The sequence below is a fragment of the Bufo gargarizans genome, chromosome 8 (genome assembly GCF_014858855.1).
Source record: "Bufo gargarizans isolate SCDJY-AF-19 chromosome 8, ASM1485885v1, whole genome shotgun sequence".
In the NCBI taxonomy this organism is placed as follows: Eukaryota; Metazoa; Chordata; class Amphibia; order Anura; family Bufonidae; genus Bufo; species Bufo gargarizans.
In genome coordinates, this window is record NC_058087.1 from 70,412,917 (window position 1) to 70,436,310 (window position 23,394).

Sequence of the window (23,394 nt, forward strand, 5' to 3'; positions counted from 1 at the left end):
AATCCTTTGACAATATCTGCACAGATGGTTCAGCTAAAACATTTTCCCTTTTTCTGTCTTTTTCTTCCCCCTTCAATGTCCCTACAGATGAAAACCTGCAGTACTCCAACATCCGACATCCAGGTGAAAGTGGAGGGGGAAGCTTCCAACGTTACCATCACAGCTGCTGTTTATGATGAGATTCAGCAAGAGATGAAACGAGCAAAGGTGTCCCAAGCTCTCTTTGCCAAAGTAGCTGCTAATAAAAGTCAGGTGAGCAAGCTGGAAGGGGGGGAGTTGGCTGTATGATCTGTCCATGATATCCTGCAACCCCCATACACCCTATAAAACACTGCATCTGTTCATGTAAGCAATATGCTAGAACCGTGTCTTAAAACAGGCTGGCCAAGAACATAGAGCATTTTTCTGGCAGTCTGGTTGAAAGTGCTCAATTATCATAATTCTGTAAAGTATGGTCACATCCTGGTTTTTATTAGTTATTAAAAACAATGAAAATAATTATAATTTCAGAGAATACTAGTTATATCTGAAAATATCAACTATTCAGTCATTTATTCCACTATCCATTCATCCTTATGCATAGCTCCACAGACTAATAGCTGATCAGCTATGATTACCAATGAAGCTACTATCAGTTGTAGTATATTATGTTCAAATGGTTAGGCATCCATATAATATATGCCCTTTCGAGTCCACCATAGTAAGGACTAGTGATGAGCGGCAGGGGCAATATTCGATTTCGGGATATTTCACGAAAATTTGGGCGAATATTCGTCATATATTAACGAATTAAAGAATTCAGCATTTTTTTTCTTGATTGCAAAATTGGCAATGTAATATGTGAGTATTGCGCTTGCAATACAGGCGTGGGTCACTGTTGCTACATTTTCCAAGCTGCTAGAAGTTTCCTGAGACTGGAAAAAATGGTTGGCACGGCAGAACATTACACTAGCTTTATATGCAGATAGAGTGCTCCAATATATTCACGAATGTGAAAATAGGTAATTAATGATGCGCATATTTTGGCGCAATACGTGCAACTTCACATGTTAGCAGGTCTGACTACATATTACTGATTGGTGCACTATGTATTGTTGTGAACTTGTGACATCACAGCACTATGTCTGTAGCATGTATGTATGGACAGAAGAACCTATCACACTACCTAACACCCTGCACTGGAACCTGTCAGCTACACTACATCAGGATATAACCTACACTATATCAGGATATAACCTACACTGACCATCTCCCACTATCTGTATTATATACTAACTAATGTAATGACACATAAAAGCACAGAGCACAGCAATGTCACTGCTCTCTCTCTCTCTCTCTCTCTCTCTCAGAACTGCAAAAAAACTGCAGAAAATGACTGCTGGGAGGTTCTTGTATAGTAGGGGATAGGCAACTTTCTTATTGGTTGCTAGGCATGTTGCTAAGCTCTGACAGAGACATTTTAGCCTTCTCATTGGCCCACAAGCAAGAAGCAGGGAGGGATCATGTGTTCAGATGAAAAAAAATCTAGGATATAAAAAAAAAAAAATACTATATGTCACTATATTTTAAAGGGACACTGACAGCCCCAATTAGCATATTTAGGTATATATACGTGAGTACAGGTCTTATAAAGTCTATTAAAATGATCTAAGTATCCCCCCTGTCCACCTTATAAGTACCAAAATATAAAGTTATATAACCTGCTTGTCCGGTCACCAATCTGCCCAAGGGGCGGTGTTTCATCACAAAATGCGCCCAGCCAGCCGCTCCTAACTGCCGTTCTGAAGCCCCGCCCAGCTCATCAATATTCACTTAGCTGGGCGGCGGCTACAACTCTCCGGACTCAAGTGCTGCAGCCTCTGCTTTATGCGCATGCGCCGGGCACTTCAGTCGGGAGAGTTGTAGCCGCCGCCCAGCTAAGTGAATATTGATGAGCTGGGCGGGGCTTCAGAACGGCAGTTAGGAGCGGCTGGCTGGGCGCATTTTGTGATGAAACGCCGCCTCTTGGGCAGATTGGTGACCGGACAAGCAGGTTATATAACTTTATATTTTGGTACTTATAAGGTGGACAGGGGGGATACTTAGATCATTTTAATAGACTTTATAAGACCTGTACTCATGTATATATACCTAAATATGCTAATTGGGGCTGTCAGTGTTCCTTTAAATATTCGCGAATTCTTGAAGTGCCGATATTCGTGATTCGAGTATTCGCGCCCAACACTAGTAAGGACTACTCTTCCATTGGCTCTCCAACCTACCTAATAGAGGAGTTTCCCTCTATTTACCTCCATGTATTTAATAGGACATTTGGACAGGTATTGTATTAGTGGGACAACCACTTGAAAGACACCTGACAATGTATGACTTTTTTTTACAAGATTACATATTTTGGGATTGTTACTGTATGTAGTTTCTAAATTGTGCCAGGGATATAAACAGTCAGTGTCCTGAAAGTTAGAGCATCCATAGATATGGTGGTCACAGTTAGCTACAATGTAATGCATCGCCTTAAGGGGGCTAGCTGTCTGGCTCAGTTCATTAGCCAGGCCAGTCCTCTTCTCCATCAAGGCTGATGTAGACAGATCTGAGCTAGCCCCCTTCAAAGTCTTCTGACACAGAGAAGGTGACAGATCCCTGCCTGTGTCAGAACAAATGCCTAAAGGAAACATTGGATCTTAACTGAATGCTAGGACTATCCATGCATTATTTTGCATTTGAAATGCAATAAATAGATTTGTCTGCTATCGGACAACCCATCTCATTAAAAAACTGTACAAGCAGGAATAAAAAGTTGATCCTGAATATATAAATGTATATAAAGTACTGATACATCAGAGGTGAATGTATGCTACAAAGTATAGTGTCATCTTTAGTAAACCTACACAAATATACATGAGAAATTCATAAAAAGCCATGCTCTAATATTGATCTAGTGTGCTCCTTTGGCAACACTATGGTCCCTATAATAAGGATATTTAAAATCCACCCAGAAACAGCTTATAGACTTGGGACAAATGCTGCCTATATCGAGTATAAATTTTTCCATAAGAATTTTTTGCCATGTATATGTGTGTTTGTTCATGTATGTGATTATATCATGTATGTATTCTTAGCTGAGAATCACACAACAGGTCAACTTGCTTTTTTGCGGTCCCATGTCCTTAGTATCAAAATCCTTAATGTCCCAGCTGATGTTAATAGAATGTAGAGGATCTGCAGCCCACGAGAACAGTGCAGGCAGCATTAGCCCTGATGGGAACCTTCTACCTGATTGGTCATGGAGTGTGCTACCATAAATAATACCCTCGCCTGTTTTGAATTTCACAGATAGTCCCAAGCCTGTCTAATAAGGAAACTTTCACAGACATTAAATAAGGGTCTAACATCCCATTAGGGAGATATAAGTCATACAGACGTTTGATGGGCTCTGCAGTTAATGACCTGCATTTTGGGTGAGGTTACCACCATTGTGCAAGTTTAATAAGAAAAAATATAGTTCACGTAAAGGAATCTTCTAAATAAGGTATTGAACACACGGATGCTGTTTATGGGGCTTAAGATGAATTATGTTGAAGGTATCAGAGCCAAGTGGTCTGATAATGAGAGCCAGACAACAAAGATACATTTATGCAGGCAGCCAAGCCTGAGACTAGTCTTGTGTTGTAGAAGTTCTACTTGCTTTAACAATGTGCTGTGTAATATTCTTTTCTTGTGGACATTATATACATTATACTGTACATACATATCTTACGGCTCTGACCTAATACATACCACATTAAAGGCAGACTCATGCATTAAAGGGTTTTCCATACTCTGCTCTTTAACAGCTGGGTTACTTTAACTAGCTCAGCATCATGGGAGATATACAGTACATTACCCAGTGTTCAAAAATGTGAATTGGTGAATGTTGCAATCCTTACTTTTTATGATAGGAGGTTTTATGGTTGGTTTACATGCTATAATTTGTTCATCTGACCAATCATTGCAAAGATGTGTTTTTCTTTAAATGGGTTGGCCACCTTTTGTTTTTTTGTTTTTTTTTGCAAACCTCAGTCCTGGCCAGACCTGCAAATCGGAACTCGTTGCCACAGTGTCCCAGCTTCTTTCCTCCTTGGCCTAGTCTGCCTTGCTTGGGTTTACCACTATAGACATCCGCTTTGATGCTGCTGCAGCTAATGACTGGTCACAGCGATAATGTGTTCCCCTTGCATCATGTCAATTGGTCATGTGAAGCAAGGGGGACCCAAGTGAGGCAGCCGAGGCCAGGGAGCAAAGGGAGTAATGGGGAGCAGGCAAGTATGCTTACCTTTGCAGGTCTGACCAGAATGGGGTTTGCCCCAAAAAATGACCATTAGCAACTGTTCATAGTAGTCAAACAACATGTGTCATCAGAAAGACCCTATCACTGAATGTTGATGGTGAACAGCAAAAGAATGGCTTCCCACTTGAAACGTCCTATCGAAGAAAACATGCATGAAAACATCCTTGGTACAGTTGCACCCAACCATTCCCCAGGTTCTACTGAAATTATCTCAGATCAACATAGGGTGTAATTCATTAGGGTCACAAGGCTTAAGGCCCTTTTACATGGGTCAAGAGAGTGGGCGATGTTTGGGAATGAACATTTATAGGAATGTTCATTTTTGATCATCTGCTCATTCGCTACATTTACATGCAGCAATGGTCCGACATGTAACATTGTTAGTATGATCATTTATCCTTATAAAGTATATTTGTTTGTTGGCAGGTAGAGATGAGTGAATTTCCTCTTATGAAATTCGTTCACACTTCGTTTGTTGGTTAAAGGTGAACTGCGTTATGGATTCCGTTACCACAGACCATAACGCAATTCTATGACGGAATGCATAACAGAATGCCTTTAGAGGCATTCCGTTATTCATTCCGTCATAACAGAAGTCTATGGGCTGCAAAACGGATCCGTCCTGTTTCCGTTATGCAGAAGAGGACTCCCCTGCATAACGGAAACGGGAGGCAGCCCACAGGCTTCTGTTATGACGGAATGAAAAACGGAATGCCTCTAAAGGCATTCTGTTATGCATTCCGTCATAGAATTGCGTTAAGGTCCGTGGTAACGGAATCCATAACGCAGTTCACCTTTAACCAACAAAGTGTGAACGAATTTCAAAATAGGAAATTCGCTCATCTCTATTGGCAGCTTATACCTGTTTATACGGACTGATGTGATGCCGATGAACAAAAAGTTTAGGTGCTGCATGAAAGATGCTATCCCTCAACAAACGAGCGCTTACTCAGTTGTTGGGTTAATGGCAGCACAATTACATAGAGCAATTATTGGGAATGAGCTTTTGTCATATGAATGCTCATCACTAATAATCTTTCTGTTCCTTGACAATGTCAAAGCGCCCTAAGTCACCTCATGTTGACAGTTTCTGTTTGTCCTGAGATGTTTTTACGTTGTTACTACATCAGGGTAATTTACTTATTGTCTCTCAAAGATAACCTTAGCTTACCTGAGTAGCGACAGCTAACAATCACAGTATAATGCAAACCACAGGCAAATGAGATCAATGAGCACTGCACAGAGGTCCTTAAGGTCATTTGGCTTCATGGTTTGGGGGATTTTGTTCTACATTAACCAAATAACATTCTAGTGCAATAAACATCATGAAACCTGAAGCTTCCCCTTCATGGGTTTGAGGCTACTCTTGTAATACACAACATTCACATGTTCTCTTATGAATGAATATATTTTTTGGAAAGGGTTGTACAGGTTTAAAACACATGACTGCTTTCTTGGAACAGCAGCGCCACCCCTATCCACATGTAGTTTGTGGTACTGCAACCCCATCTCATTTTTTTTTTTTATGGGGCTGAGCTACAATACCACAAACAACCCATGGACAGGTATGTTACTGTTTCTGAAAGAAAGCAACCATTTTTTCCTAATTATATACAACCCCTTAAAGTTAGGCATTATGAAAGTGAAAATTAGGGTGGGTTCACACTAGCGTTATGGAGTCAGTTATGGCTTTCCGTTATAACATGGTTATAATGGAAAATAACGGAATCCATAGGATGGAATGCAAAATGGAAGCCTTTAAGAGGCATTCCGTTTTGCTCCATCCTAATAGAAGTCTATGGGAAAACATAACAGAACCATCTGGACGTTATGCAAGACGGAAAACAATGTCCTGTCGATCCTGTAAAATCCATTATGCTTTCCCATAGGCTTCTATTAGGACGGAGAGCAAACGGAATGCCTTTTAAAGGCTTTTGTTTTGCATTCCGTCATAATGCAAGTCTATAGGCAGCAAAACGGATCCGTCCTTCCGTCTTATGGATTCCGTTATTTTCCGTTATAACCATGTTATAACGGAAAGCCATAACGGACTACATAACGCTAGTGTGAACCCACCCTAAAACTGAACAGAATATAGAAAAAGATAAAATAAATGCTGATCTTCATGCTGATGAGAGAGTGCTGTGTGAATGAGAAAACCTGTTTGTTACTTCCTCCCCATGTCCTTCAAATTATTCCTAATGTAAAAGTTGATCCATGTGAAAATGGCTAAACTTTTTGGACAAATTAACCTAGACATTTTGGCGTAATAACCACAAAATAACATTAATACAGACATAAGCTACAAAAAAAATAAAAGCTCTAAGCCATAAAAACCTACTATTTGCATAAAAAATGAAAGCTTATTGAATGCAGCAGAAATGAAAAAAAAAAGTCATTAAAAGGTTTCGGAGGACATAACTATAAAACATGATAGCCACCTTCTGTGAACTACACGAGAGTAGTAGCCACATATGGTATGTGTAAGATGAAGGATTACTCCATGGAGAAGGAGCGCATGTAAAGCCTAAAGTGCTTAGTGCGGCAAGTAGAACATTTGCATAGTTCAGCAGAGTCTACCCATATAACTACACATATATGGATGAAATGGCATTACAGACCACAGTGGCGACTGTGGCTCGGATAAGTGTTTCAACATTGCTTCTTTTAGGAGATCAGTAAGCTAGAGCCCTACAGTATATACGCAGAACGTGGTAACATTCCTTTAGGCCATGTTCACATAGGGCAGTTTGGTGCAGTCTTCTAGTATTCCAGGATCAAATGTTAAAGTTTATTTATTTTTTATTTTTTTCCAGGATTTGCTTGCTTGCAATCTAGGCTTTATATTGTGTGGTACTTAATGAAAGAATCATACTCACCTGCCTCCCTGTCACTCCATTCCTGTGCCCTGGCTGTTGTTGGATGATCTTTTGGTCCCTGCCTTGTTTACCGCCAGCCAGGGTACAGATAAGTGCAAGGTCTTTTGTACCGCTGCAGCCAATGACTGGCCTCAGTGGTGACATGTCCCCAATGTTCCTTTTGACCCAGAGTATCTTGATGCATAGGGACACATCACCAGTTATTGGCTGCAACAGGTGAAGGTGAAGAAGAAGGTCTGAATGGGAGCCAGGGCACAGGACCATAGCAGCAGGGAGCAGATCAGCATTAATCTATCATTAAGGCAAACCCTTTAAATGGAGAGTACATAGTAGACGATGCCCAGTTTGAACCTGACCTTAAGGGCTTGTTCACACGAACGTGTGAAGCCCGTGCCCGTGCTGTGGACCACAAATTGCAGTCCGCAATGCACGGGCACCTTCCGTGGGGCAGTCGTATGGGGATCGCAAACCCATTCACTCGAATGGGTCCGCGATCCCTCCGTTCCGAAAAAAGATAGAAGATATTCTTCGCACCGCAATCTTTTTGCGGTGCGGAGGCATGGAACGGAACCCCAGAATGCACTCCGTAGTGCTTCTGTAGTGTTCCGTTCCGTGCTTCCGTTCCACACCATTCCACATCTCTGGATTTGCGGACCCATTGAAATGAATGGGTCCACATCCGTGATGCGGAATGACAATGAAACGGTGCCCGTGTATTGCGGATCCTCAAGGATGACTATCCAGATGCATCCATGATTAAAGCCTTAACATTATATTGTGGAGTGAAAGTGTACAGAGCTTCATATATGGCGTCTATATCTCCAAACAGACAGGTTACAGGGCCAAACTTGTGCTTTATTCTTGCTCCAGAAGAACATAAATAATACAAAACAAACACCTGCCCGAATTCGAATATTGCCCCTGCCGCTCATCACTATCTGGGATGGGCTTTTACCCCCCAGTAATGATCCCAGCCCTGGGATGGAAGGGGTGGATAGGGAGATCCCACTACCAACCTAGCTCACAATCCGAGTAAAATCCAGCCCTTAAATACTAAACAAAATAGCTCCAGCAACTATTCCTTGCTGAAGCCAGCACCAATCTGGAACTTTACTTATTTCTCCCAGTTGAAGAACCTGGGTGAGATATACCCCTCTTCCAGAATCCTTATTCACTATAGCGTTCACATCACCACAATATATATATATATATATATATATATATAGTAAGGTGAGAGGTTTGATTACCAGACTGGCGGAACTCTTGGCAGTGTTTGATCTATTGTTACAAACTAAGTGAGAGATAAGCCAGTTTATTGGCTGACCGACCTTTTTGGCTGCTTCTTACATTGCCCCCCTAAGTCGCCAGCTTTGCTGTGAAATGCATTGTAGCGAAAACCACTAGGAACCCACTTAAGCTGCTAAATGAATAGACACACAAACCCCCCTATATACCACATGGCAAAATATAATGAGGGTTGGAACTGTTAAATGACTGAAACTGCTAAATGCATAATGCTACTTGGCAAAACTACTGTGCATTTAACGGTTTTCCACTCTGTAATAAATGACATATGTGGAAAACGTGCAGTAAATGTGAAAAACGGCACAATTGGTTTAGCAAACGTGCCCTTTTTTCTCTCTGTTCCTCCTCGTGTGAATATCAAAGTTGTGCAGCCTGTAATGGATGGTTTTATGGGCCACTTGAGCAAGACTTGTGGGTCACACACTTGGTATTATAAATGTCTACATAAGACACCAGCTTCCATGCAGAGCACTAAGTTGTGGCTACCACAGCACATTTAACCCCTTGTGTGGCTGAATAGACTATGCAGTATATAGAATTAAATTTTCAATCTAGCTCTATGCACGGTAGTCCATTTACTACATGCAGCTCAAATATGCCAAGAGGCAGGTGTAAAGTAAATTATCCTCCAAATTTTTTATTACACTGACCAAAAATATAAATGCAACACTTTCGGTTTTGCTCCCCTTTTGCATGAGCTGAACTCAAAGATCTGAAACATTTTCTACATACACAAAAGACCCGTTGCTCTCAAATATTGTTCACAAATCTGTCTAAATCTGTGTTAGTAAGCTCTTCTCCTTTGCTGAGATAATCCATCCCACCTCACAGGTGTGGCATATCAAGGTGCTGATTAGACAGCATGAATATTGCACAGGTGTGCCTTAGACTGCTCACAATAAAGTCCACTCTGAAATGTGCCGTTTGATCACACGGCACAATGCGACAGATGTCTCAATGTTTGAGGGAGCGTGCAATTGGCATGCTGACTGCAGGAATGTCTACCAGAGCTGTTGCCCGCGCAATGAATGTTAATTTTTCTACCATAAGCCATCTCCAAAAGCATTTCAGAGAATTTGTCAGTACATCCAACCGGCCTCACAACCGCAGTGTCACTACCAGAGCTTTGAGACGTTCTCACAGCTCTGTGTCTCCACCCCTGTGATGATGTCACTTAGAGTTTGGAGGTGTTCTCACTGTTCTGTCTCTCTGCCCCTGTGATGAGGTCTTTACTCCGAGCTGTTCCTCCTGCGTTTGATTTCCCTGCCTTTAAATCACCCCTCCTCCTATTGCAGGGCGTGGATTATATTTCTCTTTTCAGTTGTAGCTCTGCCTTGAGTATCTTCATTCTTAAGCTATTAGTTCTCTGGACCTGTGTTCTGTTGCTGCAAGCACTCCGGATATTGCCAGCGGCCCTTGGATCCGTCATCTCTGCGGCTGCAGCTCCATCAGCTAAGTGTGCAGACATTGTTGTGTACCTGGTGATTTTCTGACTGGATCCGAGGTGGCCACGGTTCCCTCCATATTCTGAGCAGGGCATCGGTGGCCGTGCCCCTTCCACTATTGTAGGGGTTACAGGGCTCATCAGTCTTAGGCACGCGGGCATGCCTCGTTCCACCACATGGATCCGGGCATGTGCTTTAGCAGCATAGGGAGAGTGTTGAGGGTCTGACAGGGGTCACCCTTTCTCTTCCCTAGTTTGGGTCCGGTCAGTAGCTCTTTTACTGTGTATGCTCTTGTTACCCTTAAACAGCCGTGACACGCAGACCACGTGTAACCACACCAGCCCAGGACCTCCACATCCAGCATGTTCACCTCCATAATCGTCTGAGACCAGCCACCCAGACAGCTGCAGCAACAATCTGTTTGCATAACCAAAGAATTTCTGCACAAACTGTCAGAAACCATCTCAGGGAAGCTCATCTGCATGCTCGTCATCCTCATCGGGGTCTGGACCTGACTGCAGTTTGTCATCGTAACTGACTTGAGTGGGCAAATTCTCACATTCAATGGCGTCTGACACGTTTGCTGACGTCAACGTTGTGAATCGAGTGGCCCATGGTAGCCGTGGGGTTATGGTATGGGCAGGCGTATTTTATGGATAACGGACATAGGTGCATTTTATTGATGGCATTTTGAATGCACAGAGATACCGTGACGAGATCTTGAGGCCCATTGTTGTGCTATTCATCCACGACCATCACCTCATGTTGGATCATGATAATGCACAGCCCCATATTGCAAGGATCTGTACACAATTCCTGGAAGCTGAAAACATCCCAGCTCTTGCATGGCCAGCATACTCACCGGACATGTCACCCACTGAGCATGTTTGGGATGCTCTGGATCGAAGTATACGATAGCGCGTTCCAGTTCCTGCCAATATTCTGCAACTTCGCACAGCTATTGAAGAGGAGTGGACCAACATTCCACAGGCCACCTGATCAACTCTATGCAACGGAGATGTGTTGCACTGCGTCAGGCAAATGGTGACCACAACAGATACTGACTGGTTTTCTAATCCCCCAGTAAGGCAAACTGTGCACATTTCAGAGTGGAATTTTATTGTGGGCAGTCTAAGGCACACCTGTGCAATATTCATGCTGTCTAATCAGCACCTTGATATGCCACACCTGTGAGGTGGGATGGATTATCAGTGCTCACTAACACAGATTTAGACAGATTTGTGAACAATATTTGAGAGTAATGGGTCTTTTGTGTGTGTAGAAAATGTTTCAGATTTTTGAGTTCAGCTCATGCAAAATGGGAGCAAAACCGAAAGTGTTGCGTTTATACTTTTGGTTAGTGTATCTGGGTGCATAAAAGAGTGCACTTGATTTTTTTTATTTACATGTTTTGCAGTGCAGCTATTTTTTTTTTTTTTTTTATATTTAGTTGGAAACAGAATCCTGGTCCATAGACTTGAAACCTGATTTCTACAGCTCAATGTAATATATATAGAATATATAGCATGCATTAGATAAATAAAAGCTGATATCTGGATCCTTTTCAACATTTGAGCCTTTTACGGACATTTGCAGGTGTGAGATTTCAAGACTTGGTGTTGCCAACAGCACTTCACATATAGAAAAAATAGTGCAACAGTACAAAACAACAGTGGTGTCTAAGCCACAACCAACCAGATGCTTGCTCAATTTTAAGCTCCACCTTAAGGTTGTCATAGCATTGACCTATTATAATTGTTTATTCTCTCCTGGAAGCTTCTAGGGGAGAACACCCTGATACTATTCAACAATGTTGATGTGCACTCCCTAGGTAGCTTGATTTTCAGATATGGAAGGTTGGCCATTTTAGATAGCTGTTGGATGAACTATTGATGGTCTCTCCCAACCATCCCCTGCACATGCATGTGTGACTGAGCATGCATATGTTCTGAATGCAGAGAGGAGGCTTATCTCCTCACGAATAAAAGGATAGGGCATGTTGAAATCCAATGGCTTGATCCTTCTCACTCCCCCCCATCCCCAGCATCCACTGACAGCCGGCTCTGCTGAAATTGATGAGCTCAGCTGACATTAATCTACTCCGTATGGCCTGCTTTAGTACTGTGTTACCCTATATTAATGTATATACACAGTAAAGAGTCAACAGACTCAATAGATAAAGAAAAAATAGTAAAAATGGAATAACATTTGGAATGTGATAACTTCCTTCAATTTAAGTTAAAGTTTTTTTTCCGATTTTTATCCTCAGGTACATTCATGTATCAACTGGGCTTAGAGCAGCTCAGACCCATTCAAGTGAATTAGGCTTGAGTGCGATACCAAGCACAGCCACTATACAGAGTATGGCGCTGTGCTTGGTAAGCTGCGAGAAGGCAACTGCGCTCACAGGAACCGTGCTGCCTTTTCAAAACAGCTGATCGGTGGGGGTCCCAGGTGTTGGACCCCCACTGATCAGAATACTGATGACCTTTCCAGATGATAGGTCATCAGTTAACATATCCTAAAAATGATTTGGTGATGGGGGACATATGTTCCACTCTCTTTTTGTACCGATCGGCTGGGGTCTGACTCCTGGCACCCTGGACAAACACTGTAGCTTCTTCATACTATGCCAGGCAGAGTGCTAAGCATTATATAGCGTCTCTGCTTGGTACTGCAGCTCAATCCCATTCACTTCACTGCACCAAGGACATGTGGTGGTTGGATGTGACATCACAGGCCTAACGCCGCAGCCTCTACAAACAGCTGATCTTCGGGAGTGCTGAGAGTCAGGCCCTTGCGATCAGATAATGATGGCCTATTCTATGGATAGGTCATCAATATATAAATCCAGGACTACCGCTTTAAGGACTAGTGCCACAATAGAACTGATTATAACCTCATATACAACAGACACAGACAGCAGAGGGCCCCTGTGCAAAAATAGTATTTGGGTCCCTTGCTTTACAATATCACATTACTAAGCACTCCCTTTATGTCTCTCTGACAATATACCAGTAACAGTGAGCTATGAAATCTATAAAATTCATTACATACAATCTAATACAATTAAGCTACTAACTGCTTTTAAAATAGCAGTGGGCCCTCTTACCTAGTGGACCCCTGTGCAACTTTAAAGATAGCACATATAGAATAGGAATTATACATTTGGAGTTGATAAAATATGTTTTATCTGTGTCATGTATGCTACAAGGTGCCAAACGTCATCCTTCAACACTAGCATTAATATGGACCCAAAAAAACTGTGTATTAGGCAATAGTTACAGTATGTCCAACACATATTCAGTGTAATGGTTACTTTTTGGCTAAAGATAATGCTGCTTTATCTTAAAGGGGTAGTTCAGCCTTTTTTAAGTGATGGACTATCGTGAGAATAAGCATCACTAGCGAATTGGCAGAGGTCCGATCAGCTGTTTGGGTGTAGCTCCATTGCTGGAAGTTGGCACCGGAGATAAACAGCACCGTCAGCATTGTAGTGGAGGGAGTTCACTGCTACAGTGATGACTGTTGTCCACTACAATGTTGACAGTGCTGTGTAGTTCTGGTGTTGACTCCTGAACTAGTGGTGGCCTATCCTAAGGATAGGCCAAAAAGTAAACATTGGACAGCCCCTTTAATTCTTGTCTTCCTATATTAAGTAGAGGTATAGGAAAGTATAGGTTAAGTAGGAATAAGCTGGTTCACTATTTATTGCTACCTGGTATTTTCGAGTGACTGCTGAGAAAAAAAAAAAAAAAAAAAAAAAGAATCATTTTGAGTCGACCTTGACATTGAAAGACACTGAATACACACCTTTTTCTTACAAACATTTCAGTATGGTAGTTAGACCTTTCTCAAGGTGAGAAATACCAGAGTGTCAGGCTGAAAGTCTGCTCGTATTTTATACCACACTAACAAAGTAAATATGTTTAACTTGACATATTTTACCTTCCTCATTCTCTTATCTTGCTGTCACTTGCAAGACTACTTGTTAAGATCACAGCATGGAGATTTATGGGTTTCTGCATAGCTCTCAAGCATGTTAATTCCTTGAAAAACCATGACTTTTGATATTTAAGAGGGCGAGACTAATGAACAATATGAGGGCATGTTATATATTTTGGTCATATGTTGTCATTGGGTTGGCGAACTTCTGAAGTATATACAGTGATTCTGATCTAAAGGTGACTATAAAACTTTATGGACAAATTATAGCAAATAGATGGGTGTTTATGTTCCTCTACCCAAAGCAGAAAAAAAATGAAATGGAGATTTTAACAACTTATTGCTATCAGTAAGAAAAAAACAAGTAATAGTCTTGTAGTAATGATAAAAAAGGGCCACAACTACAAGAATATTATTTCCCTTATTGAAAGCAGTAAGAACAATTTCAGCTCTACAGTAACTTACTTCAAGGGGTTGCCCCATGAAAAATATTCTGCAGTTTTCAAACCAGCTCCTGGATCTTAATACTTTTGTAAGTGCATGTAATTAAAAAATGTGTATAGCTGCTGAGTTATTCAATAAAATGTATCTGCCTAGGGCCATCTTCTGCTTGTTTTCTTATTTCTCTGTCCATCACACAGAGATGGACACACATGCTCAGTTCTATCTTTGAACGGCCTCCTAAGCTTTGATAAAGAGAGCGCTGCAGCAGAAAGGACATACACCCTGAGAAAGGCCATGCTCCCTTAGCTGCCATCTTGATATAAATCTAGTAGAGCTACTGGAACAGTATTTATTTATTTTATGCACTTATATAGCGCTACCATATTCCTCAGTGCTTATATAGCGCTACCATATTCCTCAGCGCTTTACAGACATTAGTATCACACTGTCCCCAATGGGACTCACAATCTAAGTTCTCTATTAGTATGTCTTTGGAGCGTGGAAGGAAACCAGAGTACCCAGAGGAAACCCACACAAACACAGGGAGAACATACAAACTCCATGCAGATGTTGTCCTTGGGCATATTTGAACCTACGACCCCAGCGCTGCAAGACACCAGTGCCAACCACTGAGCCACCGTGCTGCCCAGTAGACGATAAAAAAAATGAAAAGGAAGACCTGCCAGAGTTCTCACTGTCTATACCAGTGGCATTCTATCTCTGCCACTGGACTGGAAATCCTGCCAGTCAACTAGATGTACCATTCCTGTGAATAGTCACACAGGCTGTAATCGTACCCACATACCAAAGGGGGTCTGACGTCACCAGAGCCTTTTCTGAGTACTATGATCAATTGGCATAATGTACATGCTAGATTTTAAAAATGTTTTTTCATAACATTCTTTTTCAGACAATTTGTATAAAAGCATTCCTGTAAAGCTATTATAGAGAGAAATATACCAGATAGCTAATATGAGCTAGATAAGTAGATAGATAAATAGATAGATAATAGATAGATAGACATATTATTAGAGAGATAGATGGAATAGATTATTCTGATTTATATGTGTTTATGGTCATGTTTTTTAATATACAATTTTGCCTGATATTTTCTTTTAATCAGAGAATCCGTCTATTCATCCATATGGCAGATTTATAACTCTTCCAATTACCGTGCAAATTATTGCTAATATTAGCTCATGAAAGTGTTTCTGCTCTGCAGGTTGGTTATTATTTATAAAAATCACACAAGCAGCTGATACATTCATAAGCTAATTATTTTGGCAGCTGGGTACACACTGAGCAATATGGCTGCAACTGAGCAGATTTTTTTGGTGCTTGCTGCGGTGAATTCATGCAGGGGGGAATAGTACAGAAGACAGACTGAGCTTGGATCCATAAATGCCATTTCTCTGAACAGGACTGCTCAGATATTGTGTCACTTATGTGGTTAAATATTATAAGATTTAGGATTTCTTTTCATTGTGTAAAGTCTGCCCTGATAATATTATTTTTTGTCTTAAATGCACACTATGCACAAAATAGCTGCTGTCACATACAATATATGAAGGAATTGGTAGTTGTGCAACACAGACTTTCCAAAAAATATTAATCATACTTTTAAGACTTTGATTTTTAATATTGTATTTTTTTCGAATAGGAAGCAATGAACAGAGATGATATGGATAATGATAGAAGAATCCTCCAAAGTAGTGATGATCGAGCATACTCTGCCGAACAGCTGTTCGGCCCGAGCATCTCGATGCTCAGCACATGGCGGTACTCAGCCGAGTACCACGTGTGCTCGAGCGCAATGCTCGAGTCTCCTCCCTGCACCTTTCTTGGCTGCCACGCAGCCAAAAAACGTACAGGGAGGTACTGGCACGCACTGTAATGCCGTAGCCATGTTGGCTACTGGCATTACAGTGATTGGCTGTCCGAAACGCGTCATCAGGTGCTATAAAGCACCTGATGACAAGTGTTCTGCTCAGTCTTAGTCAGGGAGAGCTGAGCATAGGAAGGGAAAGACAGTGTAGGGAGTGTAATAGGAAGATTTTTATACAAAAAACTTTTCAGAGACCCAAAAGTCCTTTTAAGCACTATTGTGTGTGACAGCAGCAATACATGTTTTTAGTGCATCCTGCTCCAAATAGCGTCTAGTATCTGTTTAAAGTGTGCACATCCCAAAAATATCAGTGACATCCAGTGTACTTTTCCCGTAGATGGTGTCCGCTGCGGACAGTTAAATTATCCGCGCCACATCTCCTGTGTAAAGTGTACGTATCCAAAGAATATCAGTGACATCCAGTGTACTTTTTCAATACACGTCTGCTGCGGACAGTGACATTAGCTGTGCCATAGAAACATATGTGTCGGCAGATAAGAACCATTTGGCCCATCTAGTCTGCCCAATATACTGAATACTATGAATAGCCCCTGGCCCTATCTTATATGAAGGATGGCCTTATGCCTATCCCATGCATGCTTAAACTCCTTCACTGTATTTGCAGCTACCACTTCTGCAGGAAGGCTATTCCATGCATCCACTACTCTTTCAGTAAAGTAATACTTCCTGATATTACTTTTAAACCTTTGCCCCTCTAATTTAAAACAATGTCCTCTTGTAGCAGTTTTTCTTCTTTTAAATATTCTCTCCTCTCTAACCTTGTTGATTCCCTTTATGTATTTAAAAGTTTCTATCATATCCCCTCTGTCTCGTCTTCTAAGCTATACATGTTAAGGTCCTTTAATCTTTCCTGGTAAGTTTTATCCTGCAATCCATGTACCAGTTTAGTAGCTCTTCTCTGAACTCTCTCCAAAGTATCAATATCCTTCTGAAGATATGGTCTCCAGCCATATCTCCAGTTTAAAGTGTGCGCATCCCAAAAATATCTGTGATATCCAGTGTACTTTTTAAATAGACGATGTCTGCTGCAGACAGTGAAATTAGCTGCGCTACATCTCCTGTGTAAAGTGTGCACATCCCAAAAATATCTGTGACATCCAGTGTACTTTTAAAATAGATGGTGTCCGCTGCGGACAGTGACATTACTAGTGCCACATCTTCAGTGTAAAGTGTGCGCCTAAAAATTTTATTTGTGACATACAGTGTACTTTTTACGTAGACGCTTTGGACAGTGACATTACCGGTGGTAGCTCTCCTGTATAACGTTTCCTCATCCCAAATACCTGTAACATTCCCTGTAATTTGTATTAGCCACTGGTTGCAGCATTGACATTATCTGTGGGATATCTCCTGTGTGATGTTTCCACATCCCAAATACCTTTTGAAATTTTTTTGCGCATACAGTTCCAAATCCTACGCTACTGTACGTGTGACATACTTTGAAGCATATATCACATTTAAAATCAAGAAGGCGAGCAGTAAGGGACAGGGAAGTGGCTGTGATGCTGATAGTGCACACAGAGGCCGTGGCCCTGGGCGCGTTGAAACTGCTAACAGAGCACAAGAAAAACTGTCATCTACGATACCTAGCTTCATGTCCCAAATTACAGAGCGGCGCCGGACACCACTCTTGAAATCAGACCAGTGCAACCAGGTGATCGGTTGGATTGTAGCAGATAATGCTTCCAGTCAGTTAAGCACCACCCTGTCTTCCACCAAGTCCAGTCTTGATACTCCTTCCTCCCACCATGGAGAGTCTGGGCAAACAAGTGATACCACACTCGGATATTAAGAGGACCTCTTTTCCTCGCCATTCCTGGATTTGGCCCTCTTGCCAAGCACACTTGAAGAGGGACAGATCTTGTGCCTGATTCCCAAACTCCTGAGCATCCACAGTCACAAGAAGATGAAGGTGGGGAATGGCAATTACTGTTTAATGAGGTGGATGATGATGAGACACAGTTGCCAATAACTCAACAGCAATTACGGTCCCACGAGGTTGAAGAAGAGGGTGAGACACAGTCAATCACTGAGGTTGTGGTTAGGTCAACAAGTCAGAAGGATGAGCAGAGTGAGGAGATGGAAGAGGAGGTGGTGGACGATGAAGTCACTGACCCAACCTGGGAAGGTGGAAAGCCGAGCGAGGACAGCAGGGATCTGCAGGATCGCAACAGGCTGGAAAAGGCAGTTGGGGGGCAAAAGGGAGAAGGCGGGCCACACCAAACAGGCCCGCAACTGTTCCATGGAGCACTCCCTTGCGGAAATCTCCCTTGCCAAGGGGTAGGTGTTCCTCAGTCTGGCGCTTTTTTGAGGAAAGTGCAGATGACGAAAGAATTGTAATTAGCAACCTGTGCCATACAAAATGAGCAGGGACGTGAACACTAGCAACCTCACCACCACCAGCATGATCCGCCACATGGCATCAAAGCACCGTAATAGGTGGGCCGAACGCCTGGGTCCACAATCTGTGTCTGCGGGTCACACCACTGCCTCATTTCCCCCAGTGTTACATGCTGGCCAATCCCCTGTCCTGACGCAGGCCCGGATGCCTCCCGCCCTGCACCTGGACCTTTGCAAGCACCATCAGCGACCACATCCACTTCCTTGTCTCAACGCAGCATCCAAATGTCCTTACCCCAGGAATTTGAATGCAAACGCAAATACCCAGCCACCCACCCACAGGCCATAGCACTAAATGTGCAGCTTTACAAATTACTGGCCCTGGAAATGTTGCGATTTAGGCTTGTGGACACTGAGGCCTTCCGCAGCCTGATGTCGGCGGCCGTCCCTCGTTACGCAGTTCCCAGCCGACACTATTTTTCAAGGTGTGCCGTGTCCGCCTTCACCAACATGTGTCCTGTAACACCTCCCCATGTTTTGGTGGTGTTTCCATCAATTTCTGATGTTTTCCTATGAATCAGGCACCCTTTCCTCTTTAGAGCAAGGGGTGCCTAATTTAATGCTCAGTTTCTCCCATTGACTTCCATTATACTCGGGTGCTCGGTAGGGCACCCGAGCATCCCGATATGTTCGGCCCGAGCCCCCGAGAACTATGGTGCTCGATCAACACTACTCCAAAGCTTTACCAAACTTCTATTTAAATCAATTAAATTGACTTGCTGTATAATTCTAAATTTATAATATCTTGTGAAGTGCAAATGAGGCTTTTTTTTCAATATTTTGGAAAAGTTGCATTTCATAAATAAGGATACAATGTAACATAACCTCGCCCAGTCAGCCACCCTGAAGCACAAAGTGATGTACCGTACTTAGCACAAACAGTAATTCTTTATGGTGCAAATACATCATAAATCAAGCACGTAAACGATATACCATTATTTTCCCAAAAAAGCCTCATAAAAAAGTATTCTTCTAGCTTACATATATGAGGACCATTATGTTACTTGAAGTTAACAGTACGTTATCATAGATTACTGGTTTTGGTATTATGCTTAATGATTTACAGTATGATTTACATATGTCCCTAAGGCCCCATGCACACAACCGTATGTATTTTGCGGCCCTCAAATTGTGGATCCACAAAATACAGATACTATCCATAGTACTTCAGCTCTTTTTGCAGACCCATTGACTTCATAGGTCCATGGGTGCATTTTGCAGATAAGTATAGGACATTTTCTATCTGTTTGCAGAACGGACATAGGGATGCGGAAAGCCCATGGATCATCCATGTGCTTTCCACATCCATATGTCCTTTACACAAAAAGAGAGAATATGCAAATTGCAGACCATGAATTCATTGAAGTGAATAGGTCCATAAAAAAAAAATACGGACGTCACACGAACTGCATCTGTAGTTTGCAGATCCAAAAAGATACAATTGTGTGCCTAATAAGTACAGAATATGCAATGGTTGGGCAGCACGGTGGCTTAGTGGTTAGCACCAGTGCCTTACAGTGCTGGGGTCTTAGGTTCAAATCTGACCAAGGACAACATCTGCATGGAATTTGTATGTTCTCCCAGTGTTTGCATGGGTTTCCTCCCACACTCCAAAGACATACTAATAGGGACCTTAGATTGTGAGCCTTTTTGGGGACAGTTGGATGCTAATGTCTGTAAAGCGCTGAGGAATATAGTAGCGCTATATAAGTGCATAAAAAGGATTAGATACCATTGTTTTGGTACCATGGGTCTAGGGCTTTTTGCTTGGATGCTATAGAAAATATGAATAAGGCTGGGGGCCTATATTTTCACAGTAGTAAGTGCATGGCATTTTTCAGCTGAGGATCCTATCTACAAGCATTCATAATGCTGTCAACACCACAGAGTTAAAAGTTGCACAGATCAGTGACAACTAGTGTAGTAGGACAGCGTGGATGTATTCACTTCTAAAAAAAAAACTTTCATCCTTTCCCTCATCCAGAATAGAGCAGGTCTTTGCAAATGTGGCCTTTCTCTTGTAAAAACAAGGCAGTCTTGTGTTACAGATTACCCGATAAATCCCCAGTGCCTTCACAGTTCACTGCCTACAGCTGCTACAGATGGGCAGGAGCCCTCTCTGTCTCTGCTCTGTGCAGCCGCCAGTTGAAGGAGAAAATGGAATGATCAGGCTATTAACATCGGAGCCGTGAGGAAGACGAGGCACAATAAGAACAGCTGGTGTTTCTGCCTTGGCCGATACAGCGAAGATAATCAAATCTTGACTTTTCCCCCCTATTTATTTATGTTTGGGGAGTGATGTGTGGTGGAGGATGGGCAGAAATGAGGGCATAGAGGTTAAAGAGTTAATAGTTAAATCTGTAATGCACAGAGTTACTTTGAGGCACTTATTGATGGATTGGTTGTGGCCTGCAATAGGTTGGTCTTACCCCTAGTGGTTTTTATAACACTTTGATGAAAATATCTGATCAAGACAATTACCGCTATGTGTGAATAGGTAAAATGATCAGATGAAAAAAAAGTCTGAAAATGATTGGGGTGGCATAAAAAATTCCAATCTGGTTAGCGTTATTACTGTGGTCGTGAAGAACCAACATTGGATGGAATCGGAAAACCTTGTTACAGGAGGTAGCAAGTCTAACTTAGTGTGCATGGCCAGCTCGTGTTAGTGGGATTGGGGACTCTTCTGGTCTTGCTAGAAGAGCGTCTGGGCATGTAACATCTTGTGCTTGATGTCTGAAGGTTCCTTTTTGGAAACATAAAATTGGAAGAATCATTAAACAGGAATGCAGCGTCAGTTCTGGAATGTAATACTATTTTCATAACTCTGCCTTAAAACAACTTTTACGTGTTGAAAAAAGTCAACATAAATCAAGAAGGACTTGATTTCTGTTGATTGCTGCAGGTACTTCACAGGGATATCTGATATGATCTGACCATAAATATGTATACTCAGTCAGTGCAAATGGGAAGAAAGACCCACACATGTCAGGCTCTAACTTTTTAACATACTTTACTGTGAGAGTGCAGATACACCTGGGCCCTGATATCTTCCATGTAGGAAAATACTAGTTGTATAACCAGGGACAAAAGTGACAGTTGTACAATAGTGTAGTAACAATGAGAAAGGTTATAATAATATGCAAAAAAATACCAAAATAAAATAAATATTAAGGGATTGCTTCAAGATTGAAACTCATCACCTATCCACAAGACCTCTGGGACCCCCATTGATCATGAGTGTAGGTATCCTGGGTCCCCTATTTGGATGGAGTAACAGTTGAACATGCGCACTGCTGCCCTGTTCAAAGTCTATGTAACTGCAAAAGAAAGGCCAACACTTGGCTGTATCTGTCAGTACTGAATATCAGTTTGAATGGAGAGTCAGTGCTCATGCTTGAAAGCTACTGTATTCAAACAGGAGACAAGGGATCACCATTTTTGCAATCTGTCCTGTGGAACTCCAGATTTCACAAACCTATCGTGATTGGTCATAAATTTCAACTTTGGGACAATCCTTTTATGTCTGTGCAGAGTGAGGTTTGGAGAACCCTACTACAGTACTTGCATTGGACCAGCAGCTTCAAGCTACATATCTACAATAGCGCATTTCTGACACTTCAGCTGGGAAATGGAGGTAGATAACTCAGGTGTGTCAAGTCATGATTCAGCTAAGCTCCACTCAAGATGGAAAAGATTGTGTGAAAAATGGTAGTCAGAAATGATGGATTAATACACCTAAGTAGAGTTGAGCGAACACCTGGATGTTCGGGTTCGAGAAGTTCGGCCGAACATCCCGGAAATGTTCGGGTTCGGGATCCGAACCCGATCCGAACTTCGTCCCGAACCCGAACCCCATTGAAGTCAATGGGGACCCGAACTTTTCGGCACTAAAAAGGCTGTAAAACAGCCCAGGAAAGAGCTAGAGGGCTGCAAAAGGCAGCAACATGTAGGTAAATCCCCTGCAAACAAATGTGGATAGGGAAATGAATTAAAATAAAAATTAAATAAATAAAAATTAACCAAAATCAATTGGAGAGAGGTTCCATAGCAGAGAATCTGGCTTCCCGTCACCCACCACTGGAACAGTCCATTCTCAGATATTTAGGCCCCGGCACCCAGGCAGAGGAGAGAGGTCCCGTAACAGAGAATCTGTCTTCATGTCAGCAGAGAATTAGTCTGCATGTCATAGCAGAGAATGAGGCTTCACGTCAGCCACCACTGCAACAGTCCATTGGCATATATTTAGGCCCAGCACCCAGGCAGAGGAGGGAGGTCCCGTAACAGAGAATCTGTCTTCATGTCAGCAGAGAATTAGTCTGCATGTCATAGCAGAGAATGAGGCTTCACGTCAGCCACCACTGCAACAGTCCATTGGCATATATTTAGGCCCAGCACACACACAGGCAGAGGAGAGAGGTCCCGTAACAGAGAATCTGGCTTCATGTCAGCAGAGAATCAGTCTGCATGTCATAGCAGAGAATGAGGCTTCACGTCAGCCACCACTGCAACAGTCCATTGGCATATATTTAGGCCCAGCACACACACAGGCAGAGGAGAGAGGTCCCGTAACAGAGAATCTGGCTTCATGTCAGCAGAGAATCAGTCTGCATGTCATAGCAGAGAATGAGGCTTCACGTCAGCCACCACTGCAACAGTCCATTGGCATATATTTAGGCCCAGCACCCAGGCAGAGGAGGGAGGTCCCGTAACAGAGAATCTGTCTTCATGTCAGCAGAGAATTAG

The 23,394-nt window shown here is 42.3% G+C and overlaps 1 protein-coding gene across 2 annotated transcripts in view; it reads left to right on the forward strand.

Moving 5' to 3' along the window:
• SATB2 (SATB homeobox 2) overlaps window positions 1-23,394 on the forward strand; it is a 200,700-nt gene that overhangs the window by 121,479 nt on the left and 55,827 nt on the right. For both annotated transcript variants that reach the window (XM_044304314.1, XM_044304316.1), the window contains one exon: window positions 88-252. In XM_044304314.1, coding sequence (XP_044160249.1) covers window positions 88-252 — 165 coding nt within the window. The remainder of the gene's footprint in view (window positions 1-87; window positions 253-23,394) is intronic.